General features: G+C 46.1%; 1 protein-coding gene across 9 annotated transcripts in view; it reads left to right on the top strand.

Moving 5' to 3' along the window:
* Positions 1 to 18,850, top strand: part of TRAF3IP1 (TRAF3 interacting protein 1) — a 75,362-nt gene that overhangs the window by 26,511 nt on the left and 30,001 nt on the right. For all 9 annotated transcript variants that reach the window (XM_064587368.1, XM_064587374.1, XM_064587366.1 and 6 more), the window contains 3 exons: positions 466 to 589; positions 790 to 826; positions 3,674 to 3,750. In XM_064587368.1, the coding sequence (XP_064443438.1) occupies positions 466 to 589; positions 790 to 826; positions 3,674 to 3,750 (238 nt within the window). The remainder of the gene's footprint in view (positions 1 to 465; positions 590 to 789; positions 827 to 3,673; positions 3,751 to 18,850) is intronic.

Genomic DNA, 18,850 nt, shown 5'->3' on the forward strand with positions numbered 1-18,850 from the left:
GGCCAGGCAGTTGGGTGTTGGACTGGCGCAGAGCGATGGTAGGACTTGGTGGAGAGGAGGTGCTGGGCAGGGATTGGCAGCCAGGAGGAGGCCGCTGTGTTGGAGCAGGGGTCTGGGGCCACATCGCCACCCCTGCCCTGATGTTAGCGATGTGGAAGAATAGGGCCCTCCAGGTGAGGGGCTGCAGGTGGAGGGCTGGTGTCCAGAGAGTGCAGCCAGGGGAGGAGTGAGGCTCGGAGGGCCCTTGTGAGGTCCGGGCGTGGGGTGGGGGCTGGGTGTGGTGGAGAGAGGCCACCGGGGGCGGGGGCCAGGCCTGGGTCTTCACTCAGCTTCTGCCTGTATTTTGTGACGTTCTAGAGGTAGGTGGTGGTTAAACTCCTCCCATGGAGCCTGGGATGCAGGGGATTGATGCAGACATGCGACCAGCAGCCCTTCTCTTGTAACCTAATTTCTTTTTCTTCTTAGGACAGGGAGTGGTAAACTCGTTGCCAATGTGATTGTAGATGCGCAGAACTCTGACAATGAGGAAGACGGTCAGTTTGTGGTGGAGGCTGCCCCCCAGCTTCCTGAGATGTCAGAACTGGAAATGGTGAGCTAACAGGAGCTTCGGTTTCTGTCATTGCCCTTGGACGGCCCTGGAACTCCTACTCCAGCATTTAGGTGCACGTAGACAAAACGTCTGATTGTTCAGTCAGATTTCTGCCTTCTTTAATTTTGTCATTGCTTTGAGGAGATCCATGGAAGCAGCATATCGAGAATCAGCTTTTTCCTCCTTGCTTTCCTGCCCAGGTCCCTGTAGTAGACGTGGAGGCTGAGGAGAAGCACGGTGAGTGCCGGACGTGGCGGGCGCGACTGTGGGTGGGGCGCCCCGTGTTGCTCAGGGGTCTGATGAGCATCGGTGGGACACCGGGGCACGGATGGGCTCCTCCTCGCTTGGTGGGTTTAGCCTGGGAGACCATGGGCACTGGGCCCCGGGACCCTGGGGCTTGCTGTCAGCAGCTTCCGACGTGGTGTGCAGTTAGATTAGAGGTTTGACCTCTGGGGTCGTTCCCAAATCGACAACACTTGTAATAGTACTTGTCCTCTTCCCAAGTATCTTCTTTGATTTCAAACATCTCCAGAAGCAGAGAGAGTAGTCCAATGAACCCCTTCGTCACCCGGTGTCAATGGTGATCGGCTCGCGTTTTCTCTAAGCCTCTGCCTGCCGCCGACCCCTGTTCCCCTAGACTGTTCTCAAGTCCTAGAGAAGATCGTTTCTTCGCTTAACGTGTCCGGTGTAGCTCTAGAAGATAAGGGCTCTCTTTCAAAAAAACATAACCATGATTCTGTTGTTGTATATTAAAAAACAAAACAAAAACAAAACAATTTCTTGATATCATCAGTTTTTCCAGTTACTTTGTATATTTTTTTCTAGTTTGATTCAGAATCCAAATAAGGTCCCTGCTTTGGAGTCAATCGATCTAACTCTTAGGTCTCTCTTAACCTGTACGGCCGTCCCTCCCTTTTCCCTTGTAATGTATTTGCACAGGAAGCTGGTTGCTTGTCCTTTAGAGTTTCCCATAGTGGAGTGTTGCTCATTACATGCGCGTGGTATGGTTTTTTACATATTCTTCTATTCTTGTAACTTGGTTCCAGAGACTTGATCAGATGCAGATTTGGGGCAGGAATACTAGTAGGTGGTGTTGGTTCTTCCTGACGTCTGCTTGTGACGTTAGCCTGGATCATTAAGGGTTGCAAGATGGCGACATTCTCATCCCACCCTCCCTTCCTCGAGGTTTGGCTGGATGACACGGTGGTGCAGGGCTTCCCCCCGCCCCCAGCCTCTGCCTGTGCCGTGGCGTAGCCCCTAGGAGGAGGGATTTCCTCAGAGTGAGTCTGTGTCCCGGTGCCATCAACGCTGACTGAAGAGGGCGTGTGGGGTGGTGGTTGCTGGTATCTGTACGATATCTGTATGAGATCATGGGCTTTCCTCTAACGTGTTCGATGGGCCTCGTTTCACGCCAGATCAGTTCTTGTCAGCGACGTTCAGACTGTCTAGTATGTAATCAGTGGGAGCCTGTTGGAGCAGTTCTCTGGGGCCTTTTGACACATCCTGGGAGACTTTGCAGCTTCCTTGTTTTCTGAGAGGACCAGATGTTTCAGGCTCATTTTGCGTATTTCCTGCTCCAAGGCTGGAACCCTCCATTTCTCCAAGGAGCCTGGCTGCGTGTTGCTTCTGGGTTGGTCGTTGTTTCTAGGGGTTTTCTTACCTTTTTTTTTTTTTTTTTACATGAGAACACATATCCAAGCTCATACTGGTATTTCCAGTGCAGCTTTACTGTTCTAGAGTCTTTCCTAAATTTTTGAGTTTATACATGCATGTCTGTCTCATGCCAAAAGTCCTGGCTCCCAGCGTCAGTCGTCTGTTTGCTTCGCCCTGTGGCTGGCACGCACTCACAGCACCTCTAGAACACCACCGGCTATTAGTGACAACAGATTACTGGGGACACTGTAGGGTTTTTCTCGGGGTCTGTCTGTTCTCAGGTATGTTCCCATCAGGGATGGACAACCAATTACCCTGTTGTAAAGTTACAGAACAATTCTTTGTTAGGCTATGCTTGCCAGTTTGATGTTGTTAAGTTTATTAGTTTCATTTTGGTTTCAGTTTTTAGGCACTGAAAAATCTAATTTAATTTTGTTTTATTTATGTAAAATAGACACATTTCCATGGTCAAATGTACCAAACAAGATATATTCTGAGATTAGGGGCCTCCACCCTGTCCTCTCCCTCCCCTCTCCCCCTGTAGGTAACAGTAAGAAATATGGCTTATACTTTGATTTAAAAACTTACAAGTTAATACGTGTGCGTGTGTGTTCTTACCAGTACCTCCACGTCTCCCTCGTGCTTTTGCGACTTGGCGGCGTGTACTGACGCCCGTCCCTTAGCGGTGCGGACGAGTCTTCACTGCTGCTCACGGCGCGCCCTCCTCCGTCCAGGTGCTGCGAGGCTGTGCGCGGCCAGCTTCATGTGGATGCGCATTTGGATGAGACAGTAGTCTAAAGAAAATGTTTTGTGTGGCATTTACCCCACAGGCAATTCTTTTTTTCTTTTTTTTTTTAAAGGACGTTGAAGACTCTTACCCTAGTATAAAAGGAGTATTTGTGCTTAGAAACAGCTCAGAATTGTCACACCTGTTTGTGACGGATGCTTATCTTTTAGAATGTTAATCTACATTTCCTCATAATTGTTTTCTTTTTTTTTTTTTTTTTTTTTTTTTTTTTTTTTAAAGATTTTATTTACTTATTCATGAGAGAGAGAGAGGCAGAGGGAGAAGCAGACTTCCCACAGAGCGGGGAGCCCGATGCGGGACTCGATCCCAGGACCCCGGGATCATGACCTGAGCCGAAGGCAGACGCTTAACCATCTGAGCCACCCAGGCGCCCTCATAATTGTTTTCTATTTCCAAAGTTGTTTTTTTTTTTTTTTTACCTTTCAGGAGCTGATTTCTTTGAAACACTCTAAGATTTTATGGTTAATTTCCACCACCAGCTATATCAGTCTCTTGTAGACTCTTTTATCAAATAAAGATTATTTGAAGCTGTGTTCAGTATAGAAAGAGGAAGAATACCCCTCTACCCATTTAGAATAGAATAGATCCTTAGAGAATAACATAAAACCACTGATTCTCAACAGGAGGACTTGTGAAAAAAATTCTGGAGACCAAGAAAGATTATGAGAAGTTGCAGCGGGCGCCCAGACCTGGAGAGAAGGTAAGGAGTGAGTTATGCACATGTGCTGATCAGCAGAGTCTGCTGACGGACTTCAAAGTTCCCTCCCACCTCCTCGTTTGGGAGGATAGAAAACTCAGGGCTCCTCCAGTGTGTCCTGGGTGGGGGCTCAGGAATCAAGGCCAGAGGCCTGTTCTGCTCTGACCCCGTGGCTGTCGCCATCCTGCCTTGTCCAGTCCCTTCCCCCTGCTTGCGGAGTTGGGAGGCTGGGCGCCTGGCCCTGGCTGATTGCAAAATTAGAGACTGGGGAGTTTTCAAGTCTGGCTTTTAGATCCGGGTGCTTTTGGAACCTGGCCTCCCAGCCGTCTTCCTTGCAGCTGTGGGATGTGGTTTTGTTGGGACACACAGCTTCCTGCCAGCCACCGCCCCTGAGCATGTGACCCTGGGGTGAATACCTGCAGGCCACATAGCATGCCTCAAATGTCATGGCTAGGTTTGCTATAGCCACTTCCAAAAATGAGAATATATCCTCACTTACTGATTTTGTAACAGAAGACATTTCTTGGATAGTTTTATCGGCAGCTGACAGACACATACACAGATAATTCTGCCTAAAATGTCCTAGTTTTTCATGAAGACGTGGCCGGAAACAGCCAGTGAGGGGACTGGACAGTTGCGAACGACATCGGAGGGGCGCGGGAACAGTCCCAGGAGAAGAGTGTTGTGCAGGCCTTTGCCTGACGGCGCCCCCGCTGCCTCGTCCGGAAGGAGGACCGCCTTTATGCAGGCTGTTGTCTCGCTGTGGCATTTTAACCTAGTCCTTTTCGTAGGGTTGTCCTGTGTCCCTGGTATTTTGGGACCCACTCGGAAACCTTGAGTGTGTCCCTCCAGGCTGTTGATGTGGGCAACCTTCGAGGCTTCAGTTGGTGTAAATTTTATAGCCCTGCTTTCCATGCAGAGCACACGAGGGCTGTGCTTCGGGCTGTGTACTGAAGAGTACATTTCAGAGTGGGTACTCTGACTTTAGAAGATAAAAGGAAACAGTGTCCTTGTTTGGTGAACACGTGCTGCCTTAAAAGAGCACAGTGTTTCAGAGTTGGGGCGCTGTCTGTTACAGATGCTCAGAAACATCGGAGTTGAATTTCACTGACTGGTCTTCTAAAAACATCTTAGAGTTTTTAAAATAAAAGAAATGAAAATGTAAGGAAAAGGTGATGTCCTTTCTGCCTCGGCCCCAACCCCGCCGGCCCTCGAGCAGTCAGTCACCTGCTTTAAACGCAGCTGCCTCTGTTCTGCGGGTTTTCATCTTGCCCTGTTGCGGATACGTTAGGCGAGGTGCTTTCTTCGGGCAGCATCCTGTTCTGAGACCCTCCCTGTGGGGAGACCTGGGCATCTGGGTCATTCATCTGAACTGATGACTGGTTTTCCAGTATCTCTTCATTAATTCCTGTGCTGGTGGGCGTAGGTTCAGTGGCCTTCCCCTGTCACAAACTCTCACGGGCTCCTTCACTGTCAGCCGGCGCGTGGGGGCCAGACAGGACATATTTTAGGCTAAGGAGCCATACGATCTGTCGCAGCTTCTCAGCTCTGCTGATAGAACCTGAGAGCAGTCACAGCGTAGACAGCAGTAAACACCTGTGTGTGGCTCCGTTCCAATGAGGCTTGATTCACAGCAACAGGACCCAGCCTGGGGCTGGAGTTTTCGATCCTGCTTTAGAGTCCACGCCCAGACTCAGAATTGTGCCAGAGCGTGTGCGGAGCTTCGATTTCACCAGCTACGGCCAAATTACTCCCCCAGTGGCTGGGCCGTGGAATGAGAGTCTGTTTCCACGTGTCTGGGCCATCCACGGTCAGCACGGTGGATGTGTGCATTGCCCCCCACAGTGGCCTGTGCCCTGTGGGACCCCTTCCGGCCACGGCTCCCCATGCCCCCCCTCCCGCCAGGGCCCAGCGGCTGCTGCTCTGCTTTTGGTCCCTCTGGTCTGTGTTTCCCAGGAATGTATGTGCTCCTGTTTGCTCAGGCTGCTCTCAGTTGTCATGATTATTTTGATGATATGTTATTTTTGTAACAGTATTCCTTTTTATTGCTGGGTCGTGCACTGTATGGACGTACCACAGGGTGTGTGTCCATTTGTCAGGTAAGGAGCGTTTGGGCTGTCTCTAGTTTGGGTCCTTTGCAAGTAAAGCTATGGAGAACATTCACATGTGAGTCCCGTGCGGACAGAGATTTTCTTTCCTTTGGGTCAATACCGAGGAGCGAGACTGCTGGCTCACACAGTCAGCATATGTTCGTCTTTCTAAGAAACTGCCCAGTGTTTTCCAAAGTGGTTGCATTGTTTACATTTCCACCACAGCATCTGCGAGTCCCAGTTCCTCCACGTCCTCATCAACACTTGGAATGCTCAGTCTTTCTAATTTTTGGTGTTTTAATTTGCATTTCCTTAATGGCTGATGATTATTCTATCCTGACTGCTGGTTTCTCCTCTTGCTCTTTTCTTAGTGTTGACAACTTGCTATAGCTTTTCTGTTCCTTTGAACTAGTCATTTCTGTTTGTTTTACCAGGTCAATTTCTTGAGTGGGTATATTCCATTTTTCTATTTCTTTTTGAGTTTCTTTTGGTAATCTCTAAGAATCAGTTAAGATTGGGTTGACCTGTGAGTGAAGGAGCGATCTAAGGCATTAGTGGCTTAACTGAGGTGGTAAGTGCTTTGGCGCCTGAGTCAGAGTCTGGAGGTGGCTGTGGCCCAGATGCCTTCTGCCTCGTCACCCCACAGCTGTGACCCTTGTGCCTCAGGGCCCCTCAGGGCACCTCATGGCCCAAGGAGGCTGTCCAGGTGCAGCCAGCAGGAAGGGAGGGGAGGGGTAGAGAAGAGGAGGAGAGGAGCACACCCCTTTCCTTGGAGATGACTTCTTGGAAGTTGTGCATCCCACTGCCACTTCCATGGTACTGGCCAGATCTTTGCCACGAAGGGACCATGAAGTGAAATAGTTACTCCAGGCCTCGGTTCGCTTAGCTAATGATCAGGGCTTCCACACAGACTAGAATTTGCCAAGTTTTCTCCCTGTCTGGCACGCTCCAAAAACGATAATATTTGCAAGGCACATGGGTGAGTGGAGGAGGCTGGCTGCCTGGCCGGGGGCCAAGGGATTCTGGAAGTGGCACATCCCCCACGTGTGGGCTGCACACGGGACAGGAAGCTTTGCTGTGGGAGGGAGAGCCTGGCCGAGCCCTCCCCAGCCTTTCTCCAGGGAACTGTGTCCTTCACATTTTACAAAGCCGTGGCACCAAGATGTTTCAGCGGTGCTTTTACGAGTTTAAAAATATATCTATAGTTAACAGTTTCCCTTTTCTTCCAAAAATTTTGGTTTTTTTTTCCTTTGATGAGACTTTAAAGAAACTACTGAAACAGGCATCATCTAGCAAAGACTCAACTTCTGGTTTTGTAGATACTCACTTTTGTTTTCATTTCATTGATTTCTTTATTTTTCCTTTTAATTTCTTTGGTTATTTACGTTTTTATTCTCTTGTGTAAAATACTTAGCTCGTTCATTTTTAGTCTTTGTCATTTTAAACGAATATGTTTAAGGCTATACATTTTTTTTTTTATTTTAAAATTTATTTTAGAGTGCACGCATGGGGTGCATGTGAGCGGGGGGTGGGCAGAGGGGAGAGAGAGAATCTCTAGCCGACTCTGTGTTGAGCACAGAGCCCAACATGGGCATAATCTCAGGACCCTGAGATCATGACCTGAGCTGAAATCAAGAGTCGGATGCTCGACTGAGCCACCCTGGTGCCCCAAGGCTATACATTTCTCTTTAAGCGTGCTTTATTTAAATTTATTAAATACTAATATTAAAAATTTCTTGAATTTTAATCTGAAATGCTTTATTTTTTTTTTATCATGTGGGCTATTTAGGAGCCTGTTCTTTAGTTTTGAAACATAAGGGTTTTTAGAAAGTCTTTTTATGGACAATTTGTAATGAAATTTCATGTTCAAGGAATATGGTCTGTATGGTATCGATTATTTGGAATTAAGCCTTTCTTTGTGGCCTAGTCTGAGGTCAGTTTTTACAGGTGTTTCAGAGTCCTTGCACAGTGTGTCTGCTTTCTGTGCTTTGGATCCAGACTTCAATGCCTCTGGTGGATTTTGCAAAGAGGTGGTGGTAAGACTATGTGCTCAAAATGCACAGGCCATGTCTGCCTGTTGTCATAATTGCTATCTTCTCTCTGTCTCACTTAAAAATTCAGATGGTAGATGTTTTCTCTGCTTTTCATTTAAATTGTGTGCCTCTAGTCTCGGGCTTCCCCTTGTTTTGGGGGGAGCATTGCTTTTTCAGTGCTAAGGAGGTAGGAGCTTGCGGTTGAGCCGTCCCTCAGGCCAGCCTTTGGCGTTGCATTGGGGGGAAAACTATTTCTTATCGTACTGACGGACGTGAATAATACATTATAGAATAAATATGTGCCTCAGACTGAGCATTTTCTTCATTATCCTGGCCGACTTGCTGTCTTTTCAAGAGGAAATATAAACTTTGTTAGTAGTAAGATACTAGCTCATGCCAGCATTTTTTTCCTTCAGATTTATGAAGCAGGTTTTGAAAAACAACCAGAAAAGCAGTTTTATTAGAGCTTCCTCTGCCTTAAAAGCACTTGCTTTTTGAACTTTATAAACGAAGATGCTTTAGATGGTAGCCAGCCGTTTCAGAGATGGTGCCCTCACTTCTCATTCCTGATCTGCTGTCCCCGTTTGCATTCTCCTCTGTCAGGCTTCTCCATGTTGGGTCACTTCTAATCGAGTGTCAATTTTAGATGCTTTTTCTTTTCATTGAAATTCTTTATTTTGAAATAGAGTATTTCTCTTAGTGGGTTTCTTTTTTTAGTTCATTTTTAAAGTTTTTGTGATTTTACTCCCTCCCTTCTTGGTCATGTAAACCGCATCTTCTGGAGGTCGTACATCTCTTCAGGTGAGACCTTGGCGTGCGTTTACTTTGACGTGAATGTGTGTATTTTACTGCCCTTCTCAGTGAAGGCTGTAACCCAGGCCTAATGTAGCAGCCATGTGGCTGTAGAGATTAGGGACAGTCATCTGAAAGAATTAGGTATTTGGGAATGTGCGTCTTGAAAGGACTCTTGATGGGTAAAATGACCTTATCCTGAACATGTTCGCTTTCAGTTACAGTAAGTCGTATGTAGTGAACAACTGTCAGCTCAATTCTTATGTGAAAGTCAGGGATTTCGATTTTATTCCCTTACTTTGGTGATCTGAATAGATCTTTAAGTTATTTCTTATTTTGGTCACTAGGTGGTGAAATTTCATCACAAATACTTGAACCCTGTTAGAAAAAGGCTCCTCAGAATCACTCTTTAACTGAAAGTCTGCACCTGATAAAAGTATTTTTAGTTTGGATGTTTGTGGTCCTAGTATTATTGGATGGATGTTCTTTTGCTAGAAGTACTGTTTCCATTTAAATTGCTGTGAAAGAAAGAAAAGGGACATATGCTACGACATTCTTCACTGGTGAGACTTCAGTAGCAAAACCAGGCTGCTGCTGACACTGACTTTAGTCATAAAGAGTGAGTTAGTTATTTTAGGAAATAAGGTGATTCTTTTATTTTAAAGGAAACACAGTTCCCAAGTAGTGCAAAGTCTTCCAATATGCTGGCGGAGGATTTTAGGTTTTGGATATAAAATTGTTGCCAGCATATAATCAACAATACCACTTAAGAATATGCACAGAGGGGCGCCTGGGTGGCTCAGTTGGTTAAGCGACTGCCTTCGGCTCAGGTCGTGATCCTGGAGTCCCGGGATCGAGTCCCGCATCGGGCTCCCTGCTCAGCAGGGGGTCTGCTTCTCTCTCTGACCCTCCTCTCTCTCATGCTCTCTCTCTGTCTCTCTCAATAAAAAAAAAAAAAAAAAAAAAAAAAAAAGAATATGCACAGAAATCAGTTGCATTTCTATACACCAACAACAAGACAGAAGAAGGAGAAATTAAGGAGTCAATCCCATTTACAATTGCACCCAAAGCTGTAAGATACAAAGGAATAAATCTAACCAAAGAGGCAAAGGATCTGTACTCAGAAAACTATAAAATACTCATGAAAGAAATTGAGGAAGACACAAAGAAATGGAAAAACGTTCCATGCTCATGGATTGGAAGAACAAATATTGTGAAGATGTCAGTGCTACCTAGAGCAATCTACACATTCAATGCAATCCCCATCAAAATACCATCCACTTTTTTCAAAGAAATGGAACAAATAATCCTAAAATTTGTATGGAACCAGAAAAGACCCCGCATAGCCAGAGGAATGTTGAAAAAGAAAAGCAAAGCCGGCGGCATCACAATTCCGGATTTCAAGCTCTATTACAAAGCTGTCATCATCAAGACAGTATGGTACTGGCACAAAAACAGACACTTAGATTGATGGAACAGAATAGAGAGCCCAGAAATGGACCCTCAAAACTATGGTCAACTAATCTTCGACAAAGCAGGAAAGAATGTCCAATGGAAAAAAGACAGTCTCTTCAACAAAGTGTGTTGGGAAAATTAGACAGCCACATGCAGAAGAATGAAACTGGACCATTTCCTTACACCATACACAAAAATAGACTCCAAATGGTTGAAAGACCTAAATGTGAGACAGGAGTCCATCAAAATCCTAAAGGAGAACACAGGCAGCAACCTCTTAGACCTCAGCTGCAGCAACTTCTTCCTAGAAACATCGCCAAAGGCAAGGGAAGTAAGGGCAAAAATAAACTACTGGGACTTGATCAGGATAAAAAGCTTTTGCACAGCAAAGGAAACAGTCAACAAAACCAAAAGACAGAATGGGAGAAGATATTTGCAAATGACATATCAGATAAAGGGCTAGTATCCAAAATCTATAAAGAACTTAACCAAACTCAACACCCAGAGAACAAAGAATCCAACCAAGAAATGGGCAGAAGACACGAACAGACATTTCTGCAAAGAAGACAAACAAATGGCCAACAGACACATGAAAAATACTCAACATCACTGGGCATCAGGGAAATCCAAATCAAAACCTCAATGAGATACCACCTCACACCAGTCAGAATGGCTAAAATTAACAAGTCAGGAAACGACAGATGTTGGCGGGGATGCGGAGAAAGGGGAACCCTCCTACACTGTTGGTGGGAATGCAAGCTGGTGCATCCACTCTGGAAAACAGTATGGAGGTTCCTCAAAAAGTTGAAAATAGAGCTACCGTATGACCCAGCAATTGCACTACTGGGTATTTACCCCAAAGATACAAATGTAGGGATCCAAAGGGGTACGTGCACCCCGATGTTTATAGCAGCAATGTCCACAAGAACCCAGATGTCCATCGACAGATGAATGGATAAAGAAGATGTGGTGTGTATGTATGTGTGTGTGTGTGTGTGTATATGTATATGTATACACACGACAATGGAATATTATGCGGCCATCAGAAAATGAAATCTTGCCATTTGCAACGATGTGGATGGAAATAGAGGATATTATGCTAAGCGAAAAAAGTCAATCATAGGCAAGTATCATATGATCTCACTGATATGAGGAATTTGAGAAACAAGGCAGAGGATCCTAGGGGAAGGGAGGGAAAAATGAAACAAGACGAAACCATAAGAGACTCTTAATCTCAGGAAGCAAACTGAGGGTTGCTGGAGGGGAGGGGGGTGGGAGGGATGGGGTGGCTGGGTGATAGACAATGGGGAGGGTATGTATTGTGGGGAGCACTGTGTATTGTGTAAGACTGATGATTCACAGACCTGTACCCTGAAAAAATGCATATTAAAAAAAATTTTAAAAAGAATATTTACAGATATATGCCACAGATATAGACTGTGAAAATGGTTTGGAAACCATCAAAACATCACATGAATATGAACTTTGTGGAGATAATTATGAGTAAATAGGCCTTCTTTGTATATACAAGGGTCATGATATGGATAAAATATCAGAATACTTTCTCTGAAGGAAAACGTATATATGACTTAAGAAAATTGGATCACAAAAATGTGATTAGCTCTGGTCTGACAAACATTTCCAAACTGAATGGTCATTACCTTCTGGTTAATATGTTTACTCAGTGAGTGATAATATGATGAATAAAGATTTTATTCTTAGCATCGGGCTCCACACTGAGCGTGGAGCTGCTCTGAGCCTACCCCCCCCCCCCGCTTGTGCACGTTCTCTCTCAAAAAAAAAAAAGATTTTATTTTTACCCAAAATGTCAGCTTAACATTCATATCATTTTATATTTATCACTTTTCTAGATTTAGTTGGTTTGGCCTGGCAATCATTTTGGCCTTCTTTCCATCAGTATCCTCTTTGCTTTGCACGGACACCAGCCTGGGTCCGTGGCTGTAAATGCAGGTTCAGCGGTGAGGGTGTGAGCACAGTCTGGGCGGCGCATTGATGAGGTAGGAGGGTCGATGCTCTGGTGGCCTCAGGATCAGCAGATAAGGATTAGAATTCAGATCCAAGTCAGTCGGGGCGGAAACAAACACAGGTTGTGCGGAGAGCAGTAAGGGAACAGAGGGGACTCTGCCAGGAGTTCTGGAAGCTACAGCTGCCCGGTGAGTGCGGCCCCCGCCCCCGGCAGGGAAAGACTGAGGATGCCCCTGCCCTGCCGAACCTTTCTCACTGGTTTGTAGAAGCATGAAGACTTACGAAAGTAGCTGGTGAGACTTGAGGAGGGCATGTAAGGGAAAAGGACCCTGGAAAGGAGAGGCGTCCCCGTGGTCTGGCTTCCTTCTCCGCTGGGAGTGGCGCCGCTGGGCTGGGCCTCCGGGGTCCCTGCTCGCCCAGGTGATTCGCAGGTGACGGCGGTGAGGGGAGCCACAGCGGCTTTCCTCTCTCGGCCACGTTCCTGCGTGTGACCTCGCGCTCCAGGCCTGCGTCCCACCGCTCCCCCGGCTTCCGGGCACCCAGGCTCCTTGGGGACGCATGTGCCTGTTGGCACACAGGCCCTGTCCCACGTGGAGCAGGCACACAGGGATTCTCTTGGCGTTAGGTGGAGCATTTGCTTCCAGAATTATTTTAGTCCTGAAATTCCACGTTTCTTTGGCTTCTCTTGAAACAAAGAAATTTATTTCCTGGTAACTTTTTTTCTTATTTCTTAGTTATTTTTTGTCCTTTCTAAAACATACCTGTGTGTGCTCATTGTTTGAAGTGAGAAATGCATTTATTTTATTTTCCTAGTTCCTGTCTCTGGGTCGTTCCTGTCTGTTGACTTCTGACTTAAGAGCAGCGCCAGTGAAGGGTGCTGCTGCTGAGTCAGGCTTCCTTGGCTGTAGCTGAACCTGGGGAAACAGGCTCAGAAGGGGCTGACGTGGGCAAACCGGGGACGCAGCTTTGTCCTTTTTCTCCAGGAGATGGGTTTCAAGGGGCTTTTTACAGTAAAGAAAAACTGAAACACTTGAATTTAAAATATTTTGATTTCCTACTTGTAGCAGTGATGCATGTATGATTTTTCATATTGGTTTCCTGACGGAATTCTCCAAACCTTTCTTTCTGGCTGAAGACCCCTCCCCACCAGCTGGGACCCTTTTACTAATTAACAGAGCCCGAGGCCAGGACTGACAGCCACTTAGTGAGGAGCTTGCACTATGTCAGGGTTTTGCTAGAGGTAAGCTTTAAATTTCACAGAATATTCTTAAATCCCTTACAGGAAAAAAAAGACATTAAAATAAAATAGAAGTGTGCTTATTTTAGACATTACGTTATTTAGACATTGTAAATAAAACACACTGTGTGTGGACACGTGGTCTGAATTATGTTGTTACGTGTATACTCCATGTTACAAACACGATGATCGTCATTCTGAAAGTTTGGTTAGATTTTGAAACTCAGGAGTAATTTACAAATATTTGTATTTTTGGTACCGATTAAGTTTCCAGGTAGCTTATGAAAGCTTTGTTGTACTACAGAGAGTTCGTTTGCAGTGAAAAATGATAGAAAATCATGCTGTAAAACTAACAGTAAAGTTTGTAATTTTACACAACGTTAAAAGCAACTTTTGAAGACAAGCAGGTTCAGAAGCAGGTCAGACATGTAATGTTGTGAAGGGCACTTTTGAGAACTCTCACATACTTCGGAGATGACTGATGACGACGTTCAAGGTGCAGAGGGAGCGCGTCCCGCCGGCCGCCTCGCGGGATCTGTGCTGCTGGGCCCCTGTGGGCCGCAGTGCGGTTCGGCCCGTCAGCCCCGTGGGCGGGGCGGCTCAGGCTCGGGGAAGGATGGCCTGTCACAGGGCGTGTGTTCCCACCTGTCCTGCGACTGGGGCTGCGCGCTCGGATCTCTCGAGGGAGGAGGATTTCTGCCAGGCTTCTCCAGTGTCTCGCGCCTCGTTTTCTCTTCGTAATTACTAGCATTTTCTGGGGAGGTACTGGGAAGTGGAAGTTTCCTGCTCTCCACTCGCTGTCCACTTCGTCACTTATTTCAGTCGTCCTGGGCTCAGTTTCCAGTTTTATTCAGGGGGTTACCCTCTCTGCCTGGTGCTCAGACTGCCCCAGATTTGTTGGTGCTCAGACTGCCCCAGATTTGTCCGCTGGAGCTCCTTCAAATTGGCATCTGTGTCCTTAGTTTGTTGTTCGAGTTCTTCCTTTCTTTCTGGCTCACCAAGATGTTCCAGGCTCATCTTGACTTTCCCCGTCCCAGCCCCGGAACCAGCCATTTCTCCTGGTTCCTTTTAGTGGAGAATGGTGTTTCAGAAGCAAGATCTGCTGCTGGGCGTGCTCAGTCGTCTGCAGTGGTCGGCTCTCAGGCGCTCTTGGTGGTCAGAGCTACAGGAAAATGTGCGTGCTTTGTGTGTGTGTGCACGCGCGTGTGTGTGTGCATGCTCGCACGCACCATAGGGATCATGCCAGTTTTCTCCCTTTCTGTATGTATAATTTCCTTCTCCAGCCATGAGGAGCAAGGCTGTCCTTGTCCTTGTACGTTGACTTAGTGAACGAATCCCCTGTCGCTGCTGTTCCCCTGGCCCGTGTGCATGCCCTCTTCACCCACCTCAGGCTCTGACAACCCCTGCCCCGTGCGTGGGCTCCCGATCCCTCCTGGGCTAGCCATTTCCCCGCATGGGACTCCTTCCGCCCTGTGAAGGCTGCTCCTCCCCTCCCCCACATGGATGTCCTCACTCTGGGCCCCGTGGCTCCCTGTCCCCACCCTGCTGCAGGTGCTTCCTTGCTTGGCCCACGTAAAGGCTTTAGGACTGAATGGTTCAGGAGGAAAAGACCAGCCACTGACTTTCCCCTGCAATGGAATCTTGTAAGGTGGAGACCCAGGTCTCCCGTGGCTAGCACGGCACTAGACATAAGTTATCTTCAGCGTGTTGACTAGATGAATTTCAGCTCATGGAACAGAAGTTAGAAGAGACAGAGGGAGATGGAAAGGAACAAATGATCAGATATGAGGCAGCACTTGGCAGAACGAAATAAACAGAACTGCAGTTGGAAGGTTAGTGGATGTTCTCACGATGCTTCTGGAGAAGAGGACGTGGGGGGCGCAGTGCCATAGCCTCAGTGAGCCCCTTGCTGACCAGCAGGTGCTGTTGGCAGCCCCTCACACTGTGACTCGTGACCGCAGACCGGGGAGCAGGCACAGCCCTCTGGCCGCGTGGCTTTCTGCCCCAATGTGGAGACTGCAGTTCGGACAGTAAGACAGATTTCAAAGTAAAGTGTGATAAGAATGATGAGCTTTCTGGGCGCATGGGTGGCTCATTTGGTTGGGCGACTGCCTTCGGCTCGGGTCATGATCCCGGAGTCCTGGGATCAAGTCCCACGTCGGGCTCCCGGCTTAGCGGAGAGCCTGCTTCTTCGAACTCTCCCCTCTCATGCTGTTTCTCTCTCTCTCAAATAAATAAATAAATAAAATCTTTAAAAAAAATGATCAGCTTTCTGACCTAGATTAATGGGATGTTAAGCAAAGTCTGTTTTTTTTAGAGGCACTTTGGTACTTTCACGGAGAGCAAGAGCTTAACCCGCTATGGGTCTGCGCTTAAAGTTAAGGGCTTCATGTTCCAGTTCCAGGAAAGAACATATTGTAAGAAACAGTGGGTTCTTTTCAAAAGAGCCAAAGTTGGATTTGCTTTTAGATTTGCTCTGCAGCCCTAAATGCCCGAAGAAGAGGGGACAGTAGCCACAGCCTTTGTGAGAAGCAGGTTGACTCAGGACTCCTGTTATTTAGTCAGGTTGGCATTACGTATGTAGAAATAAAGAAAGGTGTATCTGGATGGTGCAAGGGCTCAAAAACATACTGCTCTTGGATTCTTAGGGGAAAAGATGGCCTACGATGTAGTCTACTTAGATAACTGGGAAAAGTAAGCTTGAAAAGAAGCCTCAGGCCCACAGCTCTGGAGATGAGTGCAGACACCGCTTGTCCCCTGGGCGTGTGAGCATGTGGAAAGCGGCCAGGCCGGACTGAACACAGGGTGAGGATAAAATATGCAGCAGATTTGGAAGACTCAGAAAAACAAAACAAAACAACATATGAAGTGTCTCAGTAATTTTTATGTTGAGTGCATATTGAAACAGTATTTTAGATATATTGAGTTAGATCAAATGTATCGAAATTAATTTCACTTCTTAGTTTTTAACGAAGCTAGTAGAAACTAGTAGGAAATAAAACCAGTTAAGCAAATAGAATTGAGCGTAACCATCACTATGGAACTGAGCGCAGAAGCCCTGAACCAGTTTCTGAAAAATCGGTTTTATGGAAAAAATAACACAATAAGTCTCGGTGGTGTGGCAAGGGGCAAGGGAGGTAAAATAATGTTAAAATCATTGCCCAAAACTTTTTCCCTTCGCTTTCTTTAAAGTGTCTTTTGATGGCTGAGTTCTTAATTTTAATGTAACTAAAATTTCTCAGTCTTAACTCTTAAGATTAGTGTTTTTTTTGTGTCTTAGTTAAGAAATCTGTCTTCTAAGGCCGGAAAGATATTTATTCTTTTTAAATGTTTGAAAATGTTTAAAGCTTTGTTTGGACATTTCTGTCCTTAATCCACCTGGAGTTGATTTTCCGCTGTCCTGTGAGATCGAGGTGCAGTTTTTCTGTTATGAATAACCAGTTTTTCCTCCTTTCCATGTTGCTCTGCTGTGTGTGAAAGTGACGTGTGCCCGCAGTGCTTTCTGGATTCTGTGTGCCAGAGGTTATTAGACTTTTTCTAGAAAGGGTCAGAAAGCACGTATTTTCAGCTGTGAGAGCCATGCATGCTCGGTCACCGGTATTCAGCTTTGAAGAAGCTAGACAACAACCAGATGAACGAGTGTGGCTGGACTCAAGTAAGTTTTTTTTTTTGTGTGTGTGTGTGGATACCAAAATGCAGATTTTATAGAACTTCCATGTATCATAAAATATTACCCTTTAAATATTGTTTTCAACTCTTTATTTAGTAAAAGCCATTCTGAGCTCATGGGCTGTACAAACGCCTAGGTGGTGGGCCATCCTGTGGTCTGTGGTCTGTCTCACTGGCCCTGCCCAGTTCTGCACTGCTCTGATTAGCTTTATAAACAGGCCTCGTATCGGGTGATTGGGCTATTTTTGGTCCTTTCTGCTTCCGTAGAAATACAGTAGGCAGCTGATTGAGCACCATGGGAAGCCGTCTCGGGAACTAAGTAGGAGTGTTGATGAGCAGGGATCTCTCCATGTGTTCGGTCTTCAGTGCCTCTCAGGAAACGTTTGTGGTTTGTTTCTGTAGTGACTGCACCCGTTGTTTGTTGGATTTGTGTGGGGGCACTCCAGAGGTTATTCTGGTATTGGAAGTCCCCTGTTTTAAATTTCTTTTCTAGTGGTTGGTGGGTAGGAATGCTGCGGACTTATAACCACTTCTTTGATAAACGGTTGTTTTAAAATATGTGTTGATTCTTTTGTGTTTTCTCTGCCATAGTAGCTTCTGGATACTAACACCCCAGAGAATATAGTGAGATACAAATACTGTTGTCACCCCCGTTTGGGGGATCAGGACGTGAAGGGACTCGTCTGGGGCCTCGGGACTGGTGAGCACCAGAGCTGGGATGTGAACGTAGGCGCCTGGCCGAGGCTATGCTCTTCCCCCTGAGCTGCGTCCTCATTCCTGTTGCCCCGAGTCCCCATGGCCGTGTTCCTCCTGTCCAGGCCTTGTGCTTCCCGTGCTGTTGTCTAATCGCTCCCACAGGGCCTCCAGGATCCCTCTCCCAGAGGCGTAGTAACAGTGATAGTGGGCCACCTTCTTCCTTTCTGATTTTTAATGACAGTTCTTCTAGACTTTACCCTTTTTTTAAAAAAACTTTATTTTTTGACAGAGAGACACAGCGAGAGAGGGAACACAAGCAGGGGGAGTGGGAGAGGGAGAAGCAGGCTTCCCGCCGAGCAGGGAGCCCAACGTGGGGCTCGATCGCAGGACCTTGGGATCAGCAGACGCTTAACGACTGAGCCACCCAGGTGCCCCTAGACTTTACCCTTTTCTGATGATACTTATTGTAGCACTTAATAAACAGATTAAGAAAGTTTGATTTTTTTTTCCCACTATGGGGCTTTATCATGAATGGGTGTTGAATTTTATGAAATGCTTTTTCTCCATTGGGATGATTCCATTATACTTCTTTAATTCACTAAATGACATTTGTAGCTTTTAAGTGGTCGTTTCTGAGATGAAACCAACTTTGTTATACTATATTATCTTTTCCATCCACTAGTAGATTCTGTTTGCTAATTAGAATTTTTCCATTTATATTCATGGATGAAATGGACCTGTGGTTTTCTTTTCCTCGTACGATCCTTGTCTTGTGTTAGTCCCAAGGTTAAGAGGGAGCTGGGGAGGGTTCTTTCTCTCTTTTCCAGAAGAGATGGTGGACAAGGGAATGGTATGTCTCTTGATAGTTTGTGGGACTGAGCATGATGTTTCCTCAATGGAAAACCTTTAGGGCACTGCTGTTACTTTTATATTATGGGAGCATTCAGGCTTTCTCTTTCTTCTTGAGTCAGTTTTGGTGGTCAGTGTCTTTTAAATTTTCAAGTTTCCTGGCAAAAGTTCTTGATAGAATTTTTTTTGTTGATAGAATTCTTTAAACGTGCTTTATTTGTAGTTTAGTTTTGTTCTGTTTTTATTAATAGTACTGCTAATTTGTCCTTTTTCTTCTTTTTTTGAAGCAGTGTTTT

This window comes from Mirounga angustirostris, unplaced genomic scaffold (genome assembly GCF_029215605.1).
Source record: "Mirounga angustirostris isolate CCGP_5_RB_7025 unplaced genomic scaffold, mMirAng1.0.hap1 SCAF_3, whole genome shotgun sequence".
Lineage (NCBI taxonomy): Eukaryota > Metazoa > Chordata > Mammalia > Carnivora > Phocidae > Mirounga > Mirounga angustirostris.